Source organism: Sus scrofa, chromosome 5, assembly GCF_000003025.6.
Source record: "Sus scrofa isolate TJ Tabasco breed Duroc chromosome 5, Sscrofa11.1, whole genome shotgun sequence".
NCBI classification, from domain to species: Eukaryota; Metazoa; Chordata; class Mammalia; order Artiodactyla; family Suidae; genus Sus; species Sus scrofa.
Window position 1 is genome coordinate 71,173,883 of NC_010447.5, and position 26,701 is coordinate 71,200,583.

At 36.2% G+C, this 26,701-nt stretch overlaps 2 protein-coding genes across 2 annotated transcripts in view; one reads left to right on the forward strand and one right to left on the reverse strand.

Moving 5' to 3' along the window:
- Nucleotides 1-6,876, reverse strand: part of ABCD2 (ATP binding cassette subfamily D member 2) — a 57,572-nt gene extending 50,696 nt beyond the window's left edge. The window contains exons 1-2 of the mRNA XM_021092531.1: nt 5,515-6,876; nt 4,605-4,785 (exon numbers count right to left, since the gene is read on the reverse strand). Coding sequence (XP_020948190.1) covers nt 4,605-4,785; nt 5,515-6,450 — 1,117 coding nt within the window. The 5' untranslated portion in view covers nt 6,451-6,876. The remainder of the gene's footprint in view (nt 1-4,604; nt 4,786-5,514) is intronic.
- The window catches only part of C5H12orf40 (chromosome 5 C12orf40 homolog), an 80,369-nt gene continuing 65,352 nt past the window's right edge, over nt 11,685-26,701 (forward strand). The window contains exon 1 of the mRNA XM_021092532.1: nt 11,685-11,851. Within this exon, the coding sequence (XP_020948191.1) occupies nt 11,829-11,851 (23 nt within the window). The 5' untranslated portion in view covers nt 11,685-11,828. The remainder of the gene's footprint in view (nt 11,852-26,701) is intronic.

The following is a 26,701-nucleotide window of genomic DNA, read 5'->3' on the forward strand; positions in this document are numbered from 1 at the left end:
AACATACAGAAATTTAGTTGTATTCTTAAACTAACCATGAAATATCAGAAAAGGAAATTTTTAAAAATCTCTTTTAATAATAAAATAATATACTTAGGAATATGGAGTTCCCGTCATGGCTCAGTGGTTAATGAACCCGACTAGCATCCATGAGGTTGTGGGTTCAATCCCTGGCCTCACCCAGTGGGTTAAGAATCTGACATTGCTGTGAGATGTGCTGTAGGTCACAGACGTGGCTCAGATCCCATATTGCTGTGGCTCTAGCATAGGCTGGTGGCTACAGCTCTAATTTGACCCCTAGCCTGGGAACCTCCATATGCCGCCAGTGTGGCTGTAAAAGACAAAATACACACACACACACACACACACACACACACACACACACACACAGGAATAAACCTGACTAAGGAGGTGAAAGATTTACATGCTGAAAACTATAGAACATTAATCAAAGAAACTGAAGATGATTCAAAGAAATGGAAAGATACACTATGCTCTTGGATTGGAAGAATTGTTAAAATGGTCATACTACCAAAGCAGTCTACAGATTTAAAGTTATCCCTATCAAATTACACATAACTAGAACAACTAATCCTAAAATTTATGTGGAACCATAATTTCCAAAGCAATCCTGAGGAATAGGACAAACCTGGAGGCAAAACCCTCCCAGACTTCAGACAATACTACAAAGCTACGGTCATCAAAACAGTGTGGGAGACCTGATCCCTGGCCCAGGAACTCTAGATTCTGTGGGGTGGCCAAAAACAAAAACAAAAAACAAAAAAAAAAAAACACAGTCTGGTATTGGCAAAAAAACAGACACATAGATCCACAGAGCAGAATAGAGAGTCTAGAAATAAACCCACACACCTATGGTCAATTAACCTATGGCAAAGGAAGCAAGAATATACAATGGAGAAAAGACAGTCTCTTCAGCAAGTGGTGTTGGAAAAGTGGACAGTAAATCAATGAAGTTAGTACTTGTAATGGTACTTCCTCATACCACATACCAAATAAACTCAAAATGGCTTAAAGACTTAAACATAAATATATCACACCATCAAAGTCCTAGAATAGAACATAGGCAAAACACTCTTTAACATAAATCACGCAAATTTTTTTTAGGTCAGTCTCCCAAGTTAAAAATACTAAAAGCAAAAATAAACAAAAAGGACCTAATCAAACTTAAAGCTTCTGTGCAGCAAAGGAAACCATAAAGAAAACAAGAAGATGACCTATGGAATGGGAACAATGTGATTGACAGGTCAATTAAAAAAAAAAAAAAGAACACAATCAAAACATGGGCAGTAGACCTAAGTAGACACTTTTCCAAAGACATACAGAGGGCAAGTAGGCACATGAAAAGATGCTCAACACTAGTAATTATTAGAGAAATGCAAATTAAAACTACGATGAGGTACCACCTTACACTAGTTAGAATGGCCATCACCAGAAAGTCTACAAATCATAAATGCTGAAGAGGTTGAGGAGAAAAGGGAACTCCTCTACACTGATGGTGGGAATTCAAGTTGGTACAGCCATTGTGGAGAACAGCATGAAAGTTCCTTAAGAAACTAAAAATACAGTTACCATATGATCCAGCAATCCTACTCCTGGGTATATATCTGGAGAAAACTCTTAATTAGAAAAGATACACGAACACCAATGTTCATAGTCACACTGTTTACAATAGCCAAGGCATGGAAACAACCTAAATGTCCATGGACAGATTATGGATACAAAATATAAAAGCTATAAAAAGAATGAAATAATGCCATTTTCAGTAACATAGATGAACACAGAGATTATCATACTAAGTGAAATAAGTCAGAAAGGCATATATCACAAAATATTACTATATGTGGAATCTAAAATATGACACAAATGAACTTATCTATGAAAACAGATTTGTGGTTGCCAAGGGGGAGGGAGGTGCAGGAGGGATGCACTGGGAATTTGGGATTAGCAGATGCAAATTATTATATATAGAATAAACAAGGTGCTACTGTACAGCACAGGGAACTATATTCAATATCCTTTAATAAACCCTAATGGAAAAGAATATGAAAAAGAATATATATATATATATTCACACACACATACACATAGATATCAGAAACTAACACAAAAATTGTAAATCAACTATACTTCAATAAAAAATTTAAAAATATAGAAAACATTAAAACACATTCTCATAACAATGTTATCATACAAATTCACTTTATTCCTCTGTTCTCCTATATTGCTTTTCTCTTTATAAAACTTTCTTTTGAAAAGTAGCTTTAATAACTATTTTAAGTTTCATGTGCATCAACGTGATTATTATCATAATTGCAATCCAAAATTTTAATGTTCTCTAATTTAATATGGTATTTTCAGGATATGCAGGAGATTTATTTTAAATATTTTATTACATCACCTACAGAAGTAAGACTGTTAGATTTTTTTTTTCATACATTGTTTACTTCTTACTGGTCTCTGTGGGGATAATTTGTCACCATTAATAGCTGCATTTTCTCTGTTCTATGTTGAATACGCTAGGGTTTTCTAATAAGACAAGTTCTTCCAAAGACAACACCATAATTTTGTCATTGGGATACTCCCTAATATACAGTATACATGAAACTTTAAAAACATTCAAAGACATATTGGTATTTACTATGAATATCTGACAATTTTGTCAAATTTCTTAGCATTTTACTCTTAAGACCATATATTGTTAAGTGTCTTTTTTCTCTTTTGAGAAAGCAACTTATTTCATTATGAAAAGATTAAGTCTAAAAATACTATCACTAACAATGCCTTTTTCAATATAAACTTTTTTTAGTAATTAAAACAAATTTAATTTTGAAAACATAAAACTGACAGATAAAATTCGGTTTTCCTAGTGTCCTGACTACATTAGACAGTTTATTAGACAGTTGAGTTGTACAGTACATTTGGTAAATCTATAGCACTTATCACCAGGGGTTGAAAAATCCTAATTTACTAAAAGGAATAAGTTTAGGTTAAGAATGACTCAAATTTGACAAGTGTTTTTGTAAGAATTGGTTAAACCATTGAAGCACTGTTTTAAAAATGTCAGGCATATGGTAATTTTTACTTGTTTTCATTGGATGACTTCAAACAAATAACTCTTAATCCTTAATTCTACACCAAATAACTATAAAATAGTATGAATTCTGTGACATTTTTCTTAGTGTTGCTTTTTGTTTTCTCAGTAATAATTGTTACCATGTATCAAGAGCCTCAAGAGCATGCTCCATACTTTATAAACATTATTCTACTAGTACACTTATTATTTTATGAAATCCTCAGCAGCAACACTCTGAAGTAGCCTTTTTGTTTCTCATTTTACAGATAAGGAAACTGAGTTTAATTAACATCACTAAGGAGGATACAGATAAGAAAGAAGGAAAGCCAAGAGTTGAGCAAAGCTCTGTGTCACCATAAAGCCCAACTTTTTTTTTCTTTTTCTTTTTTTTGGCTTTTTGCCTTTTTCTAGGGCTGCCCCCGTGGCATATGGAGGTTCCCAGGCTAGGGGTTGAATAGGAGCTGTAGCTGCCGGCCTACGCCAGAGACACAGCAACATGGGATCCGAGCCGCGTCTGCAACCTACACCACAGCTCATGGCAACACGGGATCCTTAACCCACTGAGCAAGGTCAAGGATCGAACTCGCAACCTCATGGTTTCTAATCAGATTCGTTAACCACTGAGCCACAACGGGAACACCAAAGCCCATCTTTTTGTCCTGCTCTTTCAACACTAAGACCGATTTTGGTCAAGCGATTTTTAAAGAGGATGGGGAATGTTTTATTTTGCAGAAAGAGAAGAAAATGCTGCTTCTTTAATTAATTCTCCTCTGTCCTGCCAATTAAGACCCAACTCCCATCACAGGTACTATACGGCATTTTAATATGGTCCTTCTTGCCCTTATCTTTCTTAGTTATTCCGAAGAATGAAAAATATTGGTAAAAACCATTGAGACAGTGATAGGGTAAAATTAGACACCTGCAATTTGATAATCCCATCCCCACAGTACCACCAAATCATGCCACATAGGAGGTTATCTATATTACCTACAAGTAAAGGAGACCTTGTTCCATTGCATGAAGCAACTCCCTGAAACAATTTCCTGGTTGCCAAATGTAGTCAACCAATTATTCAAATCACAAATCAAGGCAGGTGCAGTTATAGAATATTTATAGACCAAATGCTTGCTAAGTGCAGAAATGAAATTTGTAATACGTGGCGAGAACTTCTATTATAGTCTTTTTGAAGGTATTAATTTGTGTTGAGTTTAAATGTAAACTAGAGAATCATTTTTATTAGGTAGTACAATTAAAATTGCACAAGGTCAACGCTCCGAAACACTGCATCAGAGATCTCTGAAATACCTCAGAATTAGATCTTTTGAGTCACTTCTTTCCTTCTTTCATATTGCTGGTCTAATTGTTGGATGTTGCAAAGTCTGCCATTGTTTCTGACCATTAATGACTATAGAATGATGGCTATACAATTTGTTCACACAGGACCAGCAGTAGTACCTTCAAAAGAAATAATCTGAAACATATATTAGAAATTAATCATAAATGTCATTACCACCATCTGCAAAGCCAGTTGCAGTAATAATAGGTACAGCCACCATAATTAGTCCACTGCAGCTCCAAACATACTTCATCAAGAACTGCTCTATCATGATGTACCACAAACGTTTGGATAAAATGAGGTTCATCTGATCTGCTAAAGCTTTGTAACTTTTCTGGAGTTGCTTCATTTCTACCTATAGAGAGAAAAAGAGGTAAGAATTAACCTAATATGAACTACAAAAATAATGTATATTTGAGGACTTTCTTTACAGATAATTACATATCATTTTGTTTTACTTAGTATACTATTATCTGTGATTCTTAGCTTTTCCCTCAAAGATAGACAAAATTTCATTCCACTGTCCCTTTTTATTTGTGTCAATATGTGGTGCTGAACATTAAAAGTAAAGGACGTACCATTTGTAAGACACTTCTTAGGAGTGAGGAACTCAATTAGATGTGCAAAATTGTCAAACTTGTCTTTCATAAGAAAGCATGTTTTTTTCTCTTGAGAAACAAAGAATATCATTCTAAATTTTCCATCTCAATGGAAACTTAAGTTTCTAAACATATTTTTTTCTGTGCTCTAGGACTACCTACTAAGTCAGGATTTAAGTTTTAAGAAAATTCTACAGAGAGAATTCTGAGCACATTTGGATAACTGAGGTTCAAGAGACTTTTTTAGAGTGTTGAAAATTTGATTCTCATGAAACTTGAGAAAAGTTTGCACTCTATATATAATTCTTTAACAGCTTCTGATTAGAAAGGTAATGAAGCATATATTTTAATACAGGTTTAAACGTCATAAGACTCTCAAACGCTAAAGGAGTGGGTCTGTCAATAGTACAACAGATGGTATCCAGCTCTGCAGTAGCAGCTTGAAGAGTCTCACATTTCACCCATCACCTTAATTTCTTTCTTACCTTATGTCCTCTGTAAAAGGCAATTTCTTCAACATTGGCTATAATTCTGGAGTGCACGTACCGCAAATAGCCTTTTCTATGAGCTTCTTCAGCCACCAATTTACCAAATTTGGGAGAGCAGGCTTTCAACACTTTAGCAGTGGCATATACCACAAGCCCTGCTAATAGTGTGGGTCCAGTTGGGCTTGCTCCTCTGGATGTAGCAGTCTGGATGAGCGTATAAGAGGTCAGGATTACATCTAAAATAGGTTTGGTCAGATTGGAATACAAGTGAGCCACAGATTGAGAGAACATCATAATATCCTCAGTAAGAGACTGGTCAGGGTTTGCCAGCCTCCCATCCATATTGATCACTTTATAATAAGTCTGATTTGTAAAATAGGTTTCATAGGCATGGTCTACTAGGCGAGTTCTGAAGGCCAAGGCTAACTTGCCCTCCAGGTACCTTATTGCACTGTTGACAAAAGTGGCAGGGATGGCAATCATAAGCCACTTGATTAATTTGATGATGAAAGTCCGAGGCTTCTTTTCCACAATACTTTTCACGATTTTTCCATCCAAACCAGCTACATAGATAGACAGAAAGGTTCTTGAGATTAGAGCTACGGAGTGGAGACAGAGCCATCCCGTTTCAGTGGTCACAAGTTTTGGAAAGAGAATTTTTCGAAGTTCTAGCAGCTGTTTGAAAAAATCTGCATTCACTCCAGGCGAAGGTTTTTTACAAGTGGCCTCGGTGCAATGCAGTATTTCTCTGTTCTCTGCTGCCGGGTAAGCTTCTTTTTTCTTCCTGTGGCCAGACTGCTTTAAACGCTTGCCAATGATGGGATAGAACGTTTTCAGAGCATATGCTGCAGCCACCAGGCAGGCAGCCCTTTTAGCAGCACTCGATCTGGTCCATTTCACTCGATCAGCTGCTGCATTTAGCATATGTATCATTTTCCCAGTTAGCCAAACCGGCTTCAAAAAGAATTGTTTTTAAAAGATCATGCTCCACGAGAATCCCCAGCAAATGTTTCAGAAACTTCTACAGCGTTCCATAGTCTGAAGCGTTTCTCTTCTTCTGTGTTTTTTTTCGTTTGTTTTCTTTTTAAAAATTTTGTTCTGTCGTGACAGATACAGCAGAGCTCAGACTCCACTGCACCTACTGGGAATGATTCCCTCTGAAGCTCAAGCTGTACCAAGCAGCCCCAAGCTCCTCCCTCCTGGGCCCCTCATTGGCTACGAGGGCGATGGGACCCTTGGAATCCTTGCGGCTTTCCTTCGAACCTTGAAAATGAAGAGAGCCAAACGAATTACATCCTTAAACAGTTCAGAGAGTTAAATGTCTATTTTTGGAGAGGTCGAATCAGGGCAGCTGCTGGTGACAAAACCTGCCCTGCCGACTGAGCATGCTCAGCGTCACTTAAAAACCTACAGAAGTTCAGAAAATACATCACTTCTCGAAGGTTTTAGTAGAAACCAGAGGGGCATAGCAAAAAGAAAGGGAGCTGAATGAGGGAGAAAAAAAGGGGAAGGTAAGGGAGGAAGAACCAGAGGATCGACGTAAAATGAATATGAAAAGGGTATGTGGAATGAATTTGAAAGGGAGAAGAAAGTGACAGTGGGAGGGACTTTAGAAAAAACAAATTATCAAATACTTGGATCTGTTTTCCATTCTCTCCCTTCCCATATTAAAAAAAAATTTTTTTTCTGTCCGTGATTTCCCATGAAATCCCAGAACGTATCAGACAAACTATATTGAGGTTTTTTTTTTTTTTTTTTGGTAAATAAATACAAGAGAGAAATTCTGTATAATAAATAATAATTCTTTGCTATGCTTCCATAACAAAGTTTACTTGTCCTTATGATAAAAAATCTTCCAGCCCCATAACTGCTACTTTTAGCAAATGAAGATCTGATGCATCTGATGCACTGGTGATTATTTACAAGGTGACTATTAAATAAATAAGAGCAGTGTTTCACTTCTAGCACCCCCTTGTGTCTTTTAGAAAGTTGTCACTTGGAGGTATGTTAGAAAAGTTAACCATTTGGGTGGAAATCAAAGTTGAGTTAGATGGTAGAAATAGTTTCTCCAGGAACCTACTTCATTTGCAAGAGTTTCTTGTCTTTCGTAAGCTTCTGTTTTGTTTGTTTTGTCTAGGTTTAGAGATAATCTACTTCCCATTTCCATGTTGGTTCTTTGATAAAAATCAAAAGTGTTTTTGAAAGAATTCTCTACATCCCTAATGCTAAACAATTAAGAAAAAATTTTGCATATTTTTTAAAAAGGGCATATTTTTAGGCAAAGATGAGTTATTCTAAAATATGTAAAAATATTTTTGTTTCTCCATCCCCACCCCTACACATTTCTAGGCAACTGGAAGCCTGGGAAGATATGCGTTAAATTAACAGAGGTTGGCAAGTTACAACCCAACCAGTAGGCCCATTTGTCCACCACCTAATTTTATATAGCCTGTGTGTTAAAAACAGTTTTTTACATTTAAAAGATGGTTGAAAATACATCAACAGAAGAATAATACTTTGTGACATATGAAAATTACATGAAATTTTAATTTCTGAATCCATAATAAAGTTTTACCAAAGCATAGCCACACCCATTTATTAACTTATTGTCTATGGCTTTCAAGCCACAGTGGCAGAATTGATTAGATGAATTAGAGACCAAAATATTTACTATTTGGCCCTCTTCCAAGGTTTGCCAATCCCTGTCCTAGAACATGAATCCTGTCTTGGTGTTAAATGATCATCATTTTTCTGCTTACTATGAATAAAGAACTATTTTCAATTTTTTCTAATTTATGTATTTATTTTTCCACTGTACAGCATGGGGGCCAAGATACACTTACATGTATACATTTTTTTTCCCACCGTTCTGTTACAATATAAGTATCTAGACATAGTTCTCAATGCTACTCAGCAGGATCTCATTGTAAATCCATTCCAAGTTGTATCTGATAACCCCAAGCTCCTGATCCCTCCCACACCCTCCCTCTCCCTAATTTTTAAAGTAAACATATACTTAAACTTTAAAACTCGGGAGTTTCCATTGCGCCTCAGTGGATTAAGAACCCAACTAGTATCCATGAGGATGTGGGTTTGGTCCCTGGCCTCTCTCAGTGGGTTAAGGATCCGGCATTGCCACAGCATTGGCATAAACATAGGCCTCAGATACCGCATTGCTGGGCCTGTGGTTGTGGTGTAGGCGGGCAGCTGCAGTTCTGATTCTACCTACCCCTAGCCTGGGAATTTCCATATGCCTTGGATGCAGCCCCCAAAAGACAAAAACAAGACAAAACGAAAAACTCCTCCTTTCCCAGACAACTATATGAATTCCAAGAATCATCACAGATCTCTTTTTGCTTCTTTGCATTCAATTCAGCAGATTTACTTAATATATGAGTGGCAAATTCATGCAAGATTCTTTGATAGCTGGCCATATTTACAGTACAATCTATCATTCATTAAGATTTTCTTTTTTTTTTTTTTTTTTTTTTTTTGCTATTTCTTGGGCCGCCCCTGCGGCATGTGGAGGTTTCCCAGGCTAGGGGTCGAATCGGAGCCATAGCCACCGGCCTACGCCAGAGCCACAGCAACGCGGGATCCGAGCCACGTCTGCAACCTACACCACAGCTCACGGCAACGCCGGATCGGTAACCCACTGAGCAAGGGCAGGGACCGAACCCGCAACCTCATGGTTCCTAGTCGGATTCGTTAACCACTACGCCACGACGGGAACTCCTCATTAAGATTTTCTAAGTCCACACATAGAGATCATACTGTCATAGTAGTTATTATCGAAATCTTTTTATTCCTAATTTCATGCTTTTCATATGTTGAAATAAGGCTGCCTTACATTTTTAAAAAATATTTTTATTTTATATTTTTAGGGCTGTACCCACAGCATATGGAGGTTCCCAGGCTAGGGGTCAGATCTGAGCTACGGCTGCTGGCCTACACCAAAGCCATAGAAATGTCAGAGCTGAGCCGCATCTGCAACCTGTACCACAGCTCACAATAATGCTGGCTCCTTAACCCACTGAGCGAGGCCAGGGATCGAACCTCTGTTCTCGTGGATGCTAGTCAGATTCATTACTGCTGAGCCGCATCGGGAACTCCAAGGCTACCTTACATTTTATAAATTTTAATTCTTTATGTCACATCTCCTGACTGTTGTAGGTCATGTGGAGGGCAAGGGTAAACTTAACTAGGGTGAAAGGAGGATGTTCGGCTGGCAGAACATAATACACAGAGGGATACATAGGTCAGGAAGCAGCTGGAAGTCAAGGCAAGTGGCTTGCCATCACTGGCATAGGATAAGATCAAGGGAAGAGCAGGGCAGTGGGAAATCTAGAAACAAAGAAAGCTAGAGGTGTAAATACACAGTTTTAGGTAGGTCAGTTTACCAACTGATAATGAAGGTGGCATACAGAAAAAAGACTTTAATGCCTGGCATGAAAGACTTGTTAGAATGAGGGATTAGGTGTAAATAAAGTAGTTAAGATAGAAATTTGGCTACTTGAAATGTGGTACAAGGAGGGTTGAAGCCGTTACTAGAACTGGGGGAAAGGTCAATATAAGATCTGACTTGTTGCTGAGCCATTAAAAAAGAGACCTGGAGTTCCTGTTGTGGTGCAGTGGTTAACGAATCCGACTAGGAACCATGAGGTTGCGGGTTCGGTCCCTGCCCTTGCTCAGTGGGTTACCGATCCGGCGTTGCCGTGAGCTGTGGTATAGGTTGCAGACGCGGCTTGGATCCCGCGTTGCTGTGGCTCTGGCGTAGGCCGGTGGCTACAGCTCCGATTCAACCCCTAGCCTGGGAATCTCCATATGCCACGGGAGCGGCCCAAAGAAATAGCAAAAAGACAAAAAAAAAAAAAAAAAAAAAAAAAAAGAAAAAAAAAGAGACCTAATTTAACCACTTAAATTCCACTCCCACTCTTCATTCCACCCTGCCTCATGGGTCAGGATTAATCAAAGCGTCTGAAACCAGGCTCAAACCTTCAGGAAAGGCAGAGATGATAGAAAAACAGATGGATTTCCTTTTCAATAAATGCTAAGTAATATTTTATCTGCGCTTTCTTTCTTGAAATGTTTCCTTAACACAAGAGATTACCTAATTGCCCTCTGGCCCTAAAATCACACACTCTTTGACTCTTGTTATCTATCAGCCGTGGTAGTCTTACTCATGTGAAGCTTAACAACATTGAAGATGAGAAATTAGGTCAACTTTTCAGCTGTTACAAATAACTGCTTAGCAGCTGGTCTAATTGAAACCAATGCTAGGTGTACTTCACTGAATTTTTGTTATAAAAATCAGTATTTAAAAGACTAACCAAGATATCTATCCTGGGACATAATCCTAATTTAGAGACTAGTTCTCAATGACAACGGAAAATGCACTATATTCGAAATTATGAGATGCTCCCCCAGGTTAAAAAATGGAAAACAATCATGACAATTGAAAAAAAAAAAAAAGTACTTTGTGCATTTGTTTGGCATAGGAGAGTTCTAGTTTGTAACCAAAATATCATACAACCGTCTGTAAAATAAACGTTTTGTAAGGACATGCAAACATAACAGAAATGAACAGCGAAATCCAATTTTTGTTTTGAGATTTTTTTCTTTCAGTACCTTTGGGCCTTTACGCTAAATGAAGTTTTGATCAAACTCTTTCAAAAACTAACTAAATGTTACAGAAGTTACTATAGTGCAATGTTTCTGATAAACAACTGTATACGGAATATGAAAACTGCATGTGAAATATATTAAAGGAATTGGATAAAGAGTGGTAAGTGGAAGAGAAATATTATTTTTAGGATTATGGATCTATAACCTTGTCCTTGCTTTTTCTCCACCAAGTCTGGTCTTTGACCTGGGAAAAAAAAAAAAAGCTGAGATCCATACAGAACTAAATAAAATTATGATGTAGGTGGTTTGAAACACTAACCCTGTGGCCACAGGCCAATACTTCATTTACTTAGGTTTCCCTTGCTTGAGTGGTTAAAACTGTTGTTCTTCCTCCTTGAGGCGGGCTGATTATTTCCCAACAGCTTCAGCTGCGGCACTGTCAGTACAAGGGTCTCCACAGGAGCCGCAAGGGCTATTGGGAGGCACGGCCAGCGCCAACCCCCAAGCCGCAGAGGCTGTTGGGAGGCCCGGAAGGCGTCGACCCCAAGCCGCAGAGGCTGTCGGGAGGGGGGCTGGGCGGAAAAGGAGCCTGCGGAGCCTTGGGAACCAGTCGCGCCGCAAGACAGAGACGATTGGGCACCAGCGGTCGGACCCCCACCGCCTTCCTGCTCTAAAATTTTGGGAAAATGAATTGGGTCGGGGGGTCCCGGTGAGTTGTGCAATTGGAGCTTGAGACTATAGCTCTTAAATTCCCGGACATTCGTTCCCATAGTGGCACCTCTTTTTAAATTAGGCCCAGGAGGGGATTGTAGAGTCTTAGCTGGAAAGAACTTGCCAGGAGTGGATCTTTTAGCCGTTATCTAAAACGGGAGACCCTTTTCCCATGTTTCTAATCTTAAACCAGGAGCAATCCATCTTCTCCCTATTATGCTTCCAAAGGCCTCAGGTATGCGGCTGTTCTGGGTGAGGTTCTTCTCACCCTGTATCCCACAACCTCCTCTGATGAGGCCTCTGAGCACCTGAGCCCTCTTTTCCTTTCTTCCCACCCTGCCCCTCTTTCTTGGGAGGGATTTCTTATGGTTTGGTATATAATCTTAGCATGAATTTGCAAAATATTATGGAAAAGGTCATTCCTTGCTGCCCTTAAATCCATTGATGGGGATGGGGCAGTATCAACTATGAAAATACAATATAGTTTGTTTTAAAGGGAGGTAAAATAAACAATTTTTATTTCACTAACATAATTTACAATTTATTTTGTATTTAGGGGTAATCACATAGAACATAGTATGTTGACAGTTCAGTTTATATAAGTTATTCATTGCTCTTGACCTGGAGGTCCACTAGTGTGGAAATCATGTGGGCCTGTAATTCCATTTAATCAAATTCCTTGATGAAGGTATTTGTTTTGATTGAAAATACAAATGGTTAAATACAATTTTTGTCATGAGTAGACCCGGGAGAGTGGCATATGGTTAGAATATAACACATTTTAATTCTAATGAGTTTTATAAGAGGAAAGACAGCTTTTATGTTCACCAAATATTTTAACTATGCCCAGTAATTTTAGGTGTATTTGTTCTGTTGAAGAATATGTTAGCATTGTATTTTAGAAATTTATCTGAATTATCCCCGGCTAGCATCATACTTCATTTACAGGCTTCACAAAGTTTAGTTGATTTTTGTTCTTTAAAATGCAGGTATTAAATGTGATATGAAGTCATTTTACAAATGCTCAAGCATTTAATCTATTACATTTTAAGTATGAAAATGTAGGCATTAGTCTTACTCTGTTATATATTTCAAGCTTCTGGTTTATTCAAGCAGTAATATTTTAGTTGCTACTGGGAGGATGTAAAAGCATTATGTGAATTTCAAGGATTGTTTGTGAATTTCAAGGATTGTTTGTCAAAGTGAGGTAGTGCTGTACCTGGAGGTATTAGGTAGCAGGGGGCTTAAGAAACCACTGAGGAAAGATGACACTCCCTCAAAACATTCAACACTGAGTATTCAACAAATACATTTTTACATGCTTGCCTGTATAGGATATTGTTAGGATTCAAAAAAGAAAAATATAATTTTGGCCCACAAAAAGAATATACAGTAGAATGGTGAGATTAGAATCAGGTAAATGACTGTTAGATAGTTAAATAGCACTTAATATATAACAAGCACTGTTTGAAGTGCTTTTTGTATGTTAGCACATTTACGATAAACAAGAACCCTATGAGGAATATACAAATGTTATCCCCATTTTACTGATGGGGCAACTGTTAATAGCATTAGTGACTTGCCCAAGGTCACCTAGCTAATCAGGGGCAGAATTACAAATTAAGAACAATCTGCTTAACCACTACTCTGTGCTATGTAGAAATAATACTGTAAAAGTGGCATGTGGATAAATAAAGGGCTGTGGATATTTAAAGAGCCAAGAAACAGGAAATTATGTTAGCCCTTAAAAGATAGCAGTACTCCAGAGAATAAACACCACAGAGAAGCAATGAAATACAGGTTCTAAAAAGTAGGAAAGGAGGTGAAATAAATAATTGATCAAATTGGAGACCTAATTTTTAATGACTTCTTAGATGCATGGTGGGGGGAGGTATTAAAGAACTCGAAAGGATTGTTTGGCAGCTAGCAAGTAGGTCTGCATTAAGACAGGAAAACATTTAATAAGGGGCTTTGTATATTGTCAAGGGAATGAATGAAGCAGGCTATAGCAAATTCAGGTTTTGGTCATAGCAACCTGATTGTCTACATTTAATTGAAGCAGAGTGTTTTTATATATTGTAGGAACCTGATGTATATTAAGTTTAATTGCAGAATCGTTTGATAGGAGCTTCTTCATAATTGCAGGGGTCTTTATAGTTTTTCGTGGCATGAAACAAACTTGGCATTTGACTTTTTGCTCTTCTTCAGTTTAGGGACTCTACTAGTTAAACATAAAATGTCTTTTTTTTTTTTTTTTTTTTTTTTGTCTTTTCCAGGGCCACTCCCGTGGCATATGGAGGTTCCCAGGCTAGGGGTCTAATCAGAGCCATAGCTGCCGGCCTACGCCAGGGCCACAGCAACACAGGATCCGAGCCCGTCTGCGACCTACACCACAGCTCATGGCAACGCAGATCCTTAACCCACTCAGCAAGGCCGGGGATCAAACCTGCAACCTCATGGTTCCTAGTTAGATTTGTTAACCACTGAGCCACAATGGGAACTCCAAATGTCTTTTCTTTGGTGAGGGAAAAGGGCTAGGAAAGAAGTTTCCTTTATTTTCTTTTTTAAATTGCTTACTTGGTTGGGCTTTAGTGTTATGGTCTATGGACATCTTTGCAAGATGTCATAAAATTTCATTTCAAACAAGGTTTCATTTTGGATAAAGATATTTGATCTAAGCTGAAACTAATTTACACACCCATGATAGTACTTCCTAATCTACTGTCCCTGAAACTTGTTAATCAGTGATCAAGTCAGGTTTTTCAGTTTAATGGACTGCTCTAAAATTGTATTCTTGTTTTTAAAGTGCTCCTTCCCTTTTGAGTCCTTTCTTGTCAAAATTTAAATACCAATAATTTGTCAGTTTTACCAATTAAAAAAGTTTTTTTTTTTTTGCTTGCCTGGGAATCACTGACCTAGAAGTCTTAATTTTTGTTTTGTACTTTTTAAAGTCACCACTGAGACTCTGTATTTTCCTAGTCAGGTTAAGATGTAAATTGAGAGAAGATAGGTATAACACTGATTTTTTTTAAATTTGGAGGATTCTCTTTTATTTTTCTTGTTGATTGTTTAGTGACTTGTTACACCAAATTCATAGCTACCTCAGACATGAAGGTGATAGGAAAGAGGAGAAAATAAAGATATAACCAGTCTTTGGGCCACAGTATGCTATTTGGAATGAGATCAACTTTTTATTTTTTAATTTTTATCAAGTCATGTGTAAATTCTTTTGTTATTTTAATTTGGGCTTCTTCAATGGAACAAATTTAGGAAAAAGGATTATCTGTGATATTAGAGATTGCATTTTTATAACTTAGAAGAATGCAATCAGTGTCGTAAGAAAGACATAGGCAAATCTTGTTTAAATTTAAATAAGGGAGAGGCATTTGTAAGTGTAGGCCTAAAATATTCACCTGTGTAAAACTTTTATTGAATGCTATACATCAAGTGCTATGCCATGTGAGGGTACAAAGTAACTAAAATTTAGTCTCTTTCTGAGCAGTTTATAGTTTATTGGGGGAGGGGGAATATTATATGTAGTTAAGTTTGGAAATGTTTATGATCAGAGGCCAAAATATGATTTTAAAAATTGATACTGTGAACTATAGTTGACAATAGGATAGTTTTAGATAGGGTTTGGCAAATCAGAAACAAGGATAAATGAGAAAAACAAAGAAAATACACATAAGTAATTGAAGATAAGATTATATGCTTAAATATTTTAAAACATATGTAGGTGTCTATTCGATTGGTAAGGTTGAAAGACAGACTGAGAAGTCGAAATTTGATCTGTTATGTCTGTTATTGAAGAGTCATTCAGATTCGGAAGTAAAACAAAGTGGTATTTTCCGACTGTCTGTGGTGTTAGTGGTGCTTATGTTGGAGAATAGCAGGGAAAGACTTCAAGAGAGTGATACCAGTTAGGATTCTGCTTGAAAAGAAAAACAAACCAATACTATTTTTTTTTTATTTTCTGGCATGATTATATATTCTCCAAATCAAAGCAACGCAAGTGCTAATTCCTTTATAGGTATCATGGGCTATGCAATTTGGGTTAATTATTAAACCTTTCTGTACAAGGACAGATCCAGGTTGTGATGAACCCTCTTTATGGAAGGAAAAAGAATACAAAACTGTGACTACAAAATTATGTACAGAGTTTGGAAGGGGAATATTCAAGTGAAATGCTCTGAAAGTTAAGCTTTCAGTAAATTTTCTTTCCAGTAAATTAGCCTCTGTTTCTATGCATCTCTTTCTTCATCTGTTAAATGGAGATAATACTTAAATGTACTGCGAACATTATCTCAGGGGCTTGGGATAGTCATGGTTTATGCCTGTGGTCCTAGTGGCATGCCCATTTGTATTGGAGGTTTGTTTGTTTATTTTGTTTTTTGCTTTTTAGGGCCATACCTGTAGCATATGGAATTCCCCAGGCTAGGTATTAGAGCTGCAGCTGCCAGCCTACACAATAGCCACAGCAATGCCAGATCCTTAACCCATCAAGCAAAGCCACAGATTGAACTTGCATCCTCATGAACTAGTTGGGTTCATTACCGCTGAGCCAGAGCGGGAAATCTAGAGTTTGTTTTTTTTAACTAAATATAAAGAACTATTAATAGTTCTGTTAAAATGAGCCCAGATAAATTCAGTGAACATCCTTTTTTTTTTTTTTTTCTTTTTTAATCCTTTGTCATGGTCTTAATTAGTGCGAGAGCCATGTTTGCATTGAGTGAAGAGAGTTCTCACTGTTACATGTGGTTGAATCTGAAGACATCCAATGATAATCCAGGCCCGACACTTTCCAGATGGAAAATAACTCATAACTCCTTTTAAGACAGCGTGGAAGGAGCACTTGCTAATAAAAATAGTGTGCTAGTACATAAGTAACTAGAGACAACTAACTTGCTTGATGGGGTGGGAGAAGTATTTAATGCTGCTGTCCCTGCTGACCCCTTGTTGTACCAGCTAGTTGTACCATTGCATGTCAAACTCTGAGAGGTTTGTATTGTTACCGTGTCTGGGGTTGGGGTCAATAGGAAACATGGGATGTTTTAGTTTAGGTGTAAGTGAAGTAATCTGAGGTGATAATATGAATACAAATTTGGTGGGTAAAACAGGGTTCCTATTAAATATGTAACCTATGCAGCCAGGACATAGCTGGAATTGGTTATGGTTTACATATATTTCATAGCTGCATCCAAAGAAGTTTCATATTTTACCAAACAGAAGCTGTACTTGTCAAAATCTCAAACAGTTTATACATGCACAGTTAATGTAACTGAATTATGATTTTTGAGCCAATGCTAATGTTGAATACAAAAAGAATACTTCTGTGTGTCATTATAAGCTTTCTTTCTTTGCCGCTTTTTATGAATTGAATTTCACAAACATTTGAGCTTTTGATGAATTACTTTATAAATTAATCTTTGTATCCTACAGTCTTATTGAAGCAAGTCCTCAAATTCTTATGACATTTTGTTTAAAAATATCATATTATTTTGAACAAAAATTTTGTTCAAAAACAAAATGTTGGCTGTCTTCAAAGTATTCCCTACATGGAGTAAAAAGTCCAACTTTTGAAGGTTTTAGTGAATTATAATTATTGAAAATAAAATTTTAAAAACAGCGTGAATACCTATGTTGGCTTATTCACATTCTAAAATCTCTTCTGTGTGGCTTAAGAGATGGCTGCTCATGTTTATCATTATGTTCTGATAATGTGATGCATTGTTTTCTGTGTGAAAATACTATAAGAATTCAGTCTCTAAGAACTTATTTTAATTAGGTTCTGTATTCTGAGTATTAGATGGATTTCTGCTTATTGACTTGCCAGCTTTTTTCATAACACTTTGCCTTTTCTAATTCATACACATAAGAGAAAAATTTATTTAAAGCTATAACATTCTAGCATATATCATTACTATTCCTAACACATCAGCTAGACCTGTTTTAGTTTTGTGGAAAGCCCATGTAAGTACTTTTTCTAGGCTAGTTACTGCCCTGAATTTTAATAAGTCTGCTAGCTAACGATGCTAGATTATGATGTTTTAGGTTAATATTTCAGTGTACACAAGCCAAAAATATTATTTTGTTAATTATTGCCCTATTAATTTTTTACATTTTCATTTTTAATCACACTTAAGATATTATTATAAGATTTTAACAATCTGGAAACAGTTTCTTTTTTGTGGCATCATGCCACTAAAAAGTAAACTAAGCAGCAAACTAAAAAACAAAACAAAATAAAATAAATGAAAAAGAACAATTAAAGACTGACAGTTAAGGCATGTGACACCCACAGTTTTATTCCCTAGTGTAGATTTAATTATCTCCTGCATACTTCATGTAAAATGTGTTACTATTGTTTTTGATAATTATTGGATAACCTTATTGCCTTCATGTCTTTTTAAAAAAAATAAAGTATTAACATTTTCTTTTAAATCTTCCCTTACTAGAAAGAATAGCAAGGGCAGAATGCCCTGATACATTTCTGTAGTCTGTATGATTTTCTTTCTATCTCTCTTTGCCCCACCCCACTCCCTCCCTTACTTCTTTTCCCTTCCTTTCCTTCCTTCCTTAATTAACCTCTTTACACCTCTCTATTTTACTTTATTCTTTTTTCTTAACAAAAAGTAATGTAACAAAAAAAATCTACATTCCTGCTTCCTGAAATTGGTAGCCTATAGTGTTTTATGAAGAGGTTACGACCTACTTCTTTTTAGTATGTAGGCACGATGGCAACTAATATTGTTCATTCAAACTTTTATTGAAAGAGATGGTTACAATCAACATGTCTTTAAAAATCCGTTTTCCAGAATAAATTGTAATTGTTTAAAAGATGAGGCTCAATTCTACCTCCCCACTCCCAATTCTCTGATAGTTACAATTTCAAGACAAAATTAAAAAACTCAATTTTTATAAAGTGGATATAACTTTCATGAAGAAACTGGCATTTGAATGGGGTCTTGAAGGTACTGAAATTTTTGAAGAGAAGTATGTATTTTAGTTTGGTGGGCGTTGGCATACATGAAGTGGAGGAATGGAAAACAAGGTTGATAACTAAGTTATGGACAGGCTGTGGAAGTCATGTCCCTGAGTAATAATCAGTGCGGTGTTTTATTGTGCTTATTTACCATTGTAGTAAAATGTATTGAGAACATTTGCATAAAATCAAGGAGACTCTTTAAAATATAATTATAGTAGTTAAGTACAGATTTAATATTGCAGTAGTCAAAGTAGCAAATGACTTCAGGGGATTCACATTTAATATATAGCAAGCCATTTTAATTTTGTGGATGTTTTTCTTTTTGTCAGATACAAAATTTTATCTAGTTTCCACCATTATTTAGGGGTTTTGTTCTCCAATCTCTCCTATTTTACTTAATTTTTCTCTAGCTTTATTGAGGTATAATTGACAATAAAATATAAGATATTTAACATGTAATGCATGATTTGATATATGTGTACATTGTGAAATTATTTCTCTCATCAAGTTAATTACTACATCCATCACCTCACAGATTTCTTTTTTCTCTTTCTTTCTCTCTTTCTTTTTTTTTCTTTTGATGAGAACTTTTAAGTTCTCCTCTCTTAGCAGATTTCAATTATGCAATACAGTGTTACCGATTATAGTTACCATGGTGTACATTAGCTCCTCAGACCTTACTTGTCTTGTAACAGAAAATCTGTACCCTTTTACAGATCTTTTCCTATTTTCCCCACCTTCGAGCAACTACTTTTCTATTCTCTGTTTCTATTAGTTTGCCTTTTTTTAGATTCCACATGAAAATGATACCATGTTGTATTTGTCTTTGGTTTGTTTAACTTATGATAATGCCCTCCAGGTTCACACATGTTATTGCAAATGACATGATTTCATTATTTTTAAAGGCTGAATGACGTTCCTTTGTGTGTGTGTGTGTGTGTGTGTGTGTGTGTGTGTGTGTGTATACACACATATACACCCCATTTTCTTGGTCCATTCATTCATTGATGGTCTCTTAGAATCACTTAGATTGTTTTTATATCTTGGCTAGAGTGAGTAATGCTGCTGTGGATATGTGATTATCTCTTTGAGGTAACTGATTTCTCTTTGGATACATACCTAGTATTGCCGTACATAGTATCCAGTATTTCTGGATCATACAGTAGTTCTATTTTTAATTTCTTGAGGAAACTCCACATTGTTTTCCATAGTCGCTGGACCAATTTACATTCCAGCAAAGAGCACACAAGGGTTCCTTTGTCTCCACATCCTCCCCAGCGTTTGTTATCTTTTTTCTTTTTGATAAAGATCATCCAACCTGGTGTGAGGTGATAAATTGTTATGGTTTTGATTTGCATTTTCCTGATGATAGTGATCTTAGCACCTTTTCATGTACCTGTTGGCCATTTGTCTGTCTTCTTTGGAAAAATGTCTAGGTCCATTGCCCATTTTTAATTTTTTTTTTTTATTTTGGATATTGACACCTTATGAGATAATAATATTTGCAAATATTTCTTCCCATTCCATAAGTTGGCTTTTCGTTTTGTTGGTGGCTTCCTTCACTGTACAGAAAGAAGCTCTCTAATTTGCTATAGTCCCACTTACTGATTTTTGCTTTTATTCCTCACACTTTGGGTGCCATATCCAAAAAATTATTGCTAAGACCAATATCAAGGAGTTTTTTTTCTCTCTTTTCTCCTGTGGGTCTTATGGTTTCAGGTCTCAAGTACAAATCTTTTTTTTTTTTTTAATGATTTTTATTTTTTCCATTGTAGTTGGTTTACAGTGTTCTGTCAGTTTTCTACTGTACAGCCAAGTGACCCAGTCACACACAAAAAAATATACATTATTTTTCTCACATTATCCTCCATCATGCTCCATCGTAAGTGACTAGATATAGTGTCCAGTGCTATATAGCAGCATCTCATTGCTTATCTACTTCAAATGCAATAGTTTGCATCCATTAACTCCAGATTCCTAGTCCATCTCACTCCCTCCCTCTCCCCCTCTCCCTTGGCAATCCTACGTCTATTCTCCAAGTCCATGAGTTTCTTTTCTGTGGAAAGGTTCATTTGTGCTGAATAATAGATTCCAGATATAAGTGATATCCTATGGTATTTGTCTTTCCCTTTCTGACTCACTTCACTTAGTGTGAAAGTCTCTAGTTCCATCCATGTTGCTGCAAATGGTGTTATTTTGTTCTTTTTTATGGCTGAGTTTTTATTTTCCATTGTGTATAAATACCATATCTTCTTTTTTTGTCTTTTGTCTTTTTAGGGACACACCCGTGGCATATGGAGGTTCCTAGGCTAGGGGTTGAATCAGAGCTATAGCTGCCATCCTACACCACAGCAACAGCAATGCCAGATCTGAGCAATGTCTGCGACCTACACTACAGCTCATGGCAATGCTGGATCCTTAACCCACTGAGTGAGGCCAGGGATTGAACCCACATCCTCATGGATTTTAGTCGGGTTCGTTAACCACTGAGCCACAATGGGAACCCCAGATACCACATCTTCTTAATCCATTCCTCTGTCAATGGACATTTATACTTTTTCCATGTCTTGGTTATTGTGAATAGGGCTGCAGTGAACATACGGGGTGCATGTGTCTTTTTCAAGGAAAGTTTTGTCTGGATATATGTCCAAGAGTGGGATTGCTGGGTCATATGGTAGTTCTATATTTTGCTTTCTGAGGTACCTCCAAACTGTTTTCCGTAGTGGTTTTACCAATTTACATTCTTACCAACAGTGCACGAGGGTTCCCTTTTCTCCACACCCTCTCCAGCATTTGTTATTTGTGTACTTATTGATGATGGCCATTCTGACTGGTGTGAGGTGGTACCTCATAGTAGTTTCGATTTGCATTTCTCTCTAATAATCAGTGATGTTAAGCATTTTTTCATATGCCTGTTGACCATTTGTATATCTTCTTTGGAGAAATGTCTATTGTCCATTTTTTGCCCATTTTTCCATTGGGTTCTTGGCTTTTTTGCTGTTGAATTGTGTAAATTGTTTGTATATTTTAGAGATTAAGCCCTTGTTAATTGCATTGTTTGAAACTATTTTCTCCCATTCTGTAGGTTGTCTTTTTGTTTTCTTTTTGGTTTCCTTTGCTGTGCAAAGGCTTGTCAGTTTGATTAGGTCCCTTTGGTTTATTTTTGCTTTTATTTCTGTTGCCGTTGGAGATTGACCTAAGAAAACATTTGTCAGGTTGATGTCAGAGAATGTTTTGACTATGTTCTCTTCTAGGAGTTTGATGGTGTCTTGTCTTATATTTAAGTCTTTAAGCCATTTTGAGTTTATTTTTGCGCATGGTGGAGGGTGTGTTCCAGTTTCATTGATTTATATGTGGCTGTACAGTTTTCCAAGCACTGTTTGCTGAAAAGACTGTCTTTTTCCCATTTTATGTTCTTGCCTCCTTTGTCAAAGATTAATTGACTGTAGGTGTCTGGGTTTAGTTCTGAGTTCTCTATTCTGTTTCCTTGGTCTGTATGTCTGTTTTGGAACCAGTACCACAGTCTTGATTACTGTGGCTTTGTAATATTCACGTATAAGTCTTTAATTTATTTTAATTTAATTTTTGCGCATGGTGTAAAATAGTCTAATTTTTTTCTTTTGCATGTGGCTGTCCAGTTTTCCTAACACAATTTATTAAAGAGAATATCCTTTCTTCATTGTATATTCTTGATGATTTTGTCATAAATTAATTGACCATAGGTACATAGATTTATTTCTGGGCTCTATTTCTGTTCCATTGTTCTGGATATCTGTTTTTATGCCAATACCATAATGTTTCATTACCATAGCTTTGTAATATTGTTTGAAATCAAGAAGTGTAATGCCTCTAGCATTGTTCTTCTTTCTCCAGATTATCTTGGCTATTTGGGGTCTTTTGTGGTTCCATACAAATTTTAGGATGGTTTGTTCTAATAAAAAGTGTCACTAGAATTTTGATAGAGATCACATTGAACATGCAGATTGCTTTGAGTAGTATGGATATTTAAATGATATTAACTATTTTAGTGCATGATTTAATGCGTATCTTTCCATTTAGTTTTACCATCTGCATGTTTCTTTCATCAGTGTCTTACAGTTTTTAATATACAAATGTTAAGTATTTTATTCTTTTTACTGCTATTATAAATAGAATTTCTTTCATAACCTCTCTTTCTGATTGTTACTAATGCATAGGAATATAAGTGATTTTTGTATATTGATATTGTATCCTGAAACATTACTAAATTTATTACTTGTAGCAGTTTTGTGTTGAGTCTTTAGGGTTTATTATATATAATACCATGTTATTTGCAAATAAAGACAATTTTACTTGTTTCTTTCTGTTTTGGATGCCTTTTGTTTCTTTTTCTTGCCTGATTGCTCTGGCTTGAATTTCCTTACTATATTGAACTAAAGTGGTGAGAGTGGGCACCCTTGTTTCTAAGAGGAAAAGTTTTCAGCATTTCACCATCACCTATGATATTAGCTGTGGGTTAGAGTGGTAGATGTGGAGTCCAAACCTTTTGCTCCTCAGGGAGAAGCTAGGAGTTGGAGCATTGTGCTAAAAGTAGGGTTTATGGTGAGAGTTTGTCTCAGCCTGTCCTTCTCATTTATAATGTGGGTATGTTCTCATTTGTCCGATGTGTAAGAGTCACTCAGCTAGTTTCTGAATCTCTCTCAGAGGGAATGCTCCATGTGTAGCTATACAATGAGTGTGTCCGTGGGAAGAAGGAGGCTCAGGAGCCTCCTGTATTGCCACTCAGAGCAAAATTTTCCACTCCAAAATGTCTCTTTGGCATACAGATTATTTCAAGTTGAAAATATTCTAGGTCCAAAAGACTCAGGGAGAAACACTGACCTTCCTCCTAACTGCATGAATTTAGATAGAGGGCTTGTTCCCAAAATAGAGCTATCATCAGAGATATCTGCAAACAATATGGGTTAGGTGTGGTGTGGGAAACTTGGCAGGGCCTATAGATCAGAATTTGCATGTGTCCTGTTGTCTCTGCAGGCCCAGGAAACATTTATTTTCCAAACATTTGCTTTTCCATCTCCATGTGAATTGCCTTCCTTCCCTTTAAAGTCCCAAACCACCGCTCCCTACATCCTCTTTTGCCTTTAGCTTAAGATGGTATTTAAGGTGAGAACTGTGGCTATTTCAATGAGCTACTCCTGTATATTTCCTGGGTCTCTCTCATGTATACATATTATTAAACTTTTGTTTGATTTTCTCCTGTTAATCTGTCTCATGTCAATTTAATTCTTAAACCAGTCAGAAGAACCTAGAAGAACAGAAGAAAATTTCTTTCTCTTACATCTAGGTTAACCTTAGGAGGAAAAAAACAACTTTACTGTCTTATTTTAATGTTAATTTAAGCAAAACCATTAGAAGCAACTATTAATATCTCCCAACATGCACACACATAAATACATATACACAAATACATCCCTGACATAGCCAAATAAAAAGTTACTCTTGGATCATCAACTATTTTAATTTTATTTGCTTCTCTTTAGTGGACATTTTATACCCTTGGGCAGCCCAGCGTCTGAGCTGCTTATCTGAGATATTTCCCACGTTATGAATTTTTATGATAGGCACAACTCACCTCCACCTATAGAATATGGAAAAAACCAACAGAAAACACAAATACCGGTTTCAGTCTGTTTTACTGCTAGCGAATGGGTGTATGGTCTAAGCTCAGGCTTTTATGCACTTGTCCTGTACTTAGAATCAGAAATAAGTGATGTCCTAAAATAAGGCCTACAGGGTAGTTGCAGGTGGTTGAGAAGCTGCAACAGGAGTGAATTTTCAGGGTTAATAATGCCAGTGATGCTGGAAGAGGCAGTGTTCACTGTCCAGGAGTAGAAATGCTGTAGTTAGTAGTGTCCTGTGTTTGCCAGTGCCAGCAGTGGTGTCCTTATGAGACTAATCACAGCATAATTTTGACTGTGATGCCACAGCTGCCTTGACTTCCTTGTTCCTGACTGTTGCGAAACCAGCTTCCTCAGCCTTCTTGGCAGATCTGTTGGCTACGTAATTTCCTCTTAATGTATTTTCTGTTTAAATTAACTAAAGATACTTTTGTTTCTTGTAACTAAGTATCCTAACTGATGTAACTTCTTCTTCAGTGCAGGTAATTGAAAATGATATTTAATAAAACATTTAGACATAGAGTATGGCTTAGTAGGATTGGTTGACAATAATAGTCTAAAATGTTCTGTTTAAGAAATTATCTTTATAAAAAAAAAAAAAGAAATTATCTTTGATTTATACATCAGGATCCTTTGTCACTTTCACTGTGGTTTAGTGATTAGTAGGTTGATCTAGCAATTGGCCTTGAATTCTTAATTAATTTTTTCTTTGGCAAATAGGAAAGGGGATTATGTAGTACATAGAGTTTGGTGAAAGCCATAAGATAATGTCCTGGATAATGGAAAACCAGCCTAGAATAAATTAACTTGCTTTATACATATATGAAGATTGTATGTAGACTTTGACTTGTCCCTAATTCTTTATAGTGTAAGAACTGCTTATATAGTTGATACTTCTGTTTTCTCTTTATAATCTGAATTGTTTAGTATTATTGCAGCCTCTGCCATACTTATATTTCTGAACTTTGAAAAAGTCACTTTGCTTTCTGTGCCTAAGCTTTTTAAGTTTCAAAATGATGGAGATTTACTAATCTCTAAGGTACCCTCCAGTCTTAGCATTTGATGAATTAATAAAATGTAATTTATTGACTTTTTCTTTTTTTAAGATTAGAATGCCAGCAGTACACTTATGATGCTGCATAGAGCAGAATAGATTGTATTTATTGTTTAATGACTTCAAAATGGTCAATGTAAGACGTAGCTATTGGGAAATATATTGAAGAAAAAGTTTAATAAGTAGCAGAGTCTGGGGATATTCAGTAACTGTTATTTATGTAGTTTATGAAAATTATTTGGAAAAATATACCGCTTTGTATATTCACAATTGGCATACTTGGGGAGCAGTAAAATGCACTGGTAAAAACTTCAAAAGTAGAATTCTTGGATTTGAATACTGACTGTACAACTTATTGACAGAGCAATCTCGGGCAAATTTCTTAACTTCTCTGTGTCTTAGTTTCTTCGTCAGTAAAATTAGAACTTAACTTACAGAGTAGCTATGAAGATTAAATGAGTTTAAACATGTAAAGTATCCACAGTATCCAGAGTGATGCAAGATATATGGATTTATCATTTAGCAGTTTTATTTTTGTGTAATTATTACATAATCTCATATAGCTAAGATCCATTTTGTAGTTTTATTTATAATTCTTGCACAAATCTTGAATTTGAGACCATAGTTCCATATACATCCAAAAGATGTATTGTGCAGATATGCTTATAGTGTTAATAAATGTTAATAAATGTTCTGCTATTATTAATAGAGCCAATCTTTTATATTTGTTAAATACTGCATTATCACTGGGATTCATTGCAGTGTTTGGCACAAAGATCATGCAGTTTGAAGCACATCCGTAATGACTAGCTATTTTTTTTTTTTTTAAGAAGTTGTGAGGTTTCAGGCACACTTAGCTGATAGAATTAATGTAACTCAAGTTGCTCTAATAATAAACAACATTTACTTAGATCCCATATAGATTTTGATCTTCACTTTATTTCGTGTTGATTTTAGTAGAATATTAAAATACAAGGAAAGGTAGAGAAAATAGAGTGTTGACCAAGAATATTATTGTCAGATGAGAATGTTTTAGTGATACAGCCTTTCCAATGCATTGATTTCTCTGCTTATCTTGATTTTTATAACAGATTTATTTTATGATTAATTATTTATCATTGGTCTGGAGTCCTTTTTATTAGTTCTTGGATT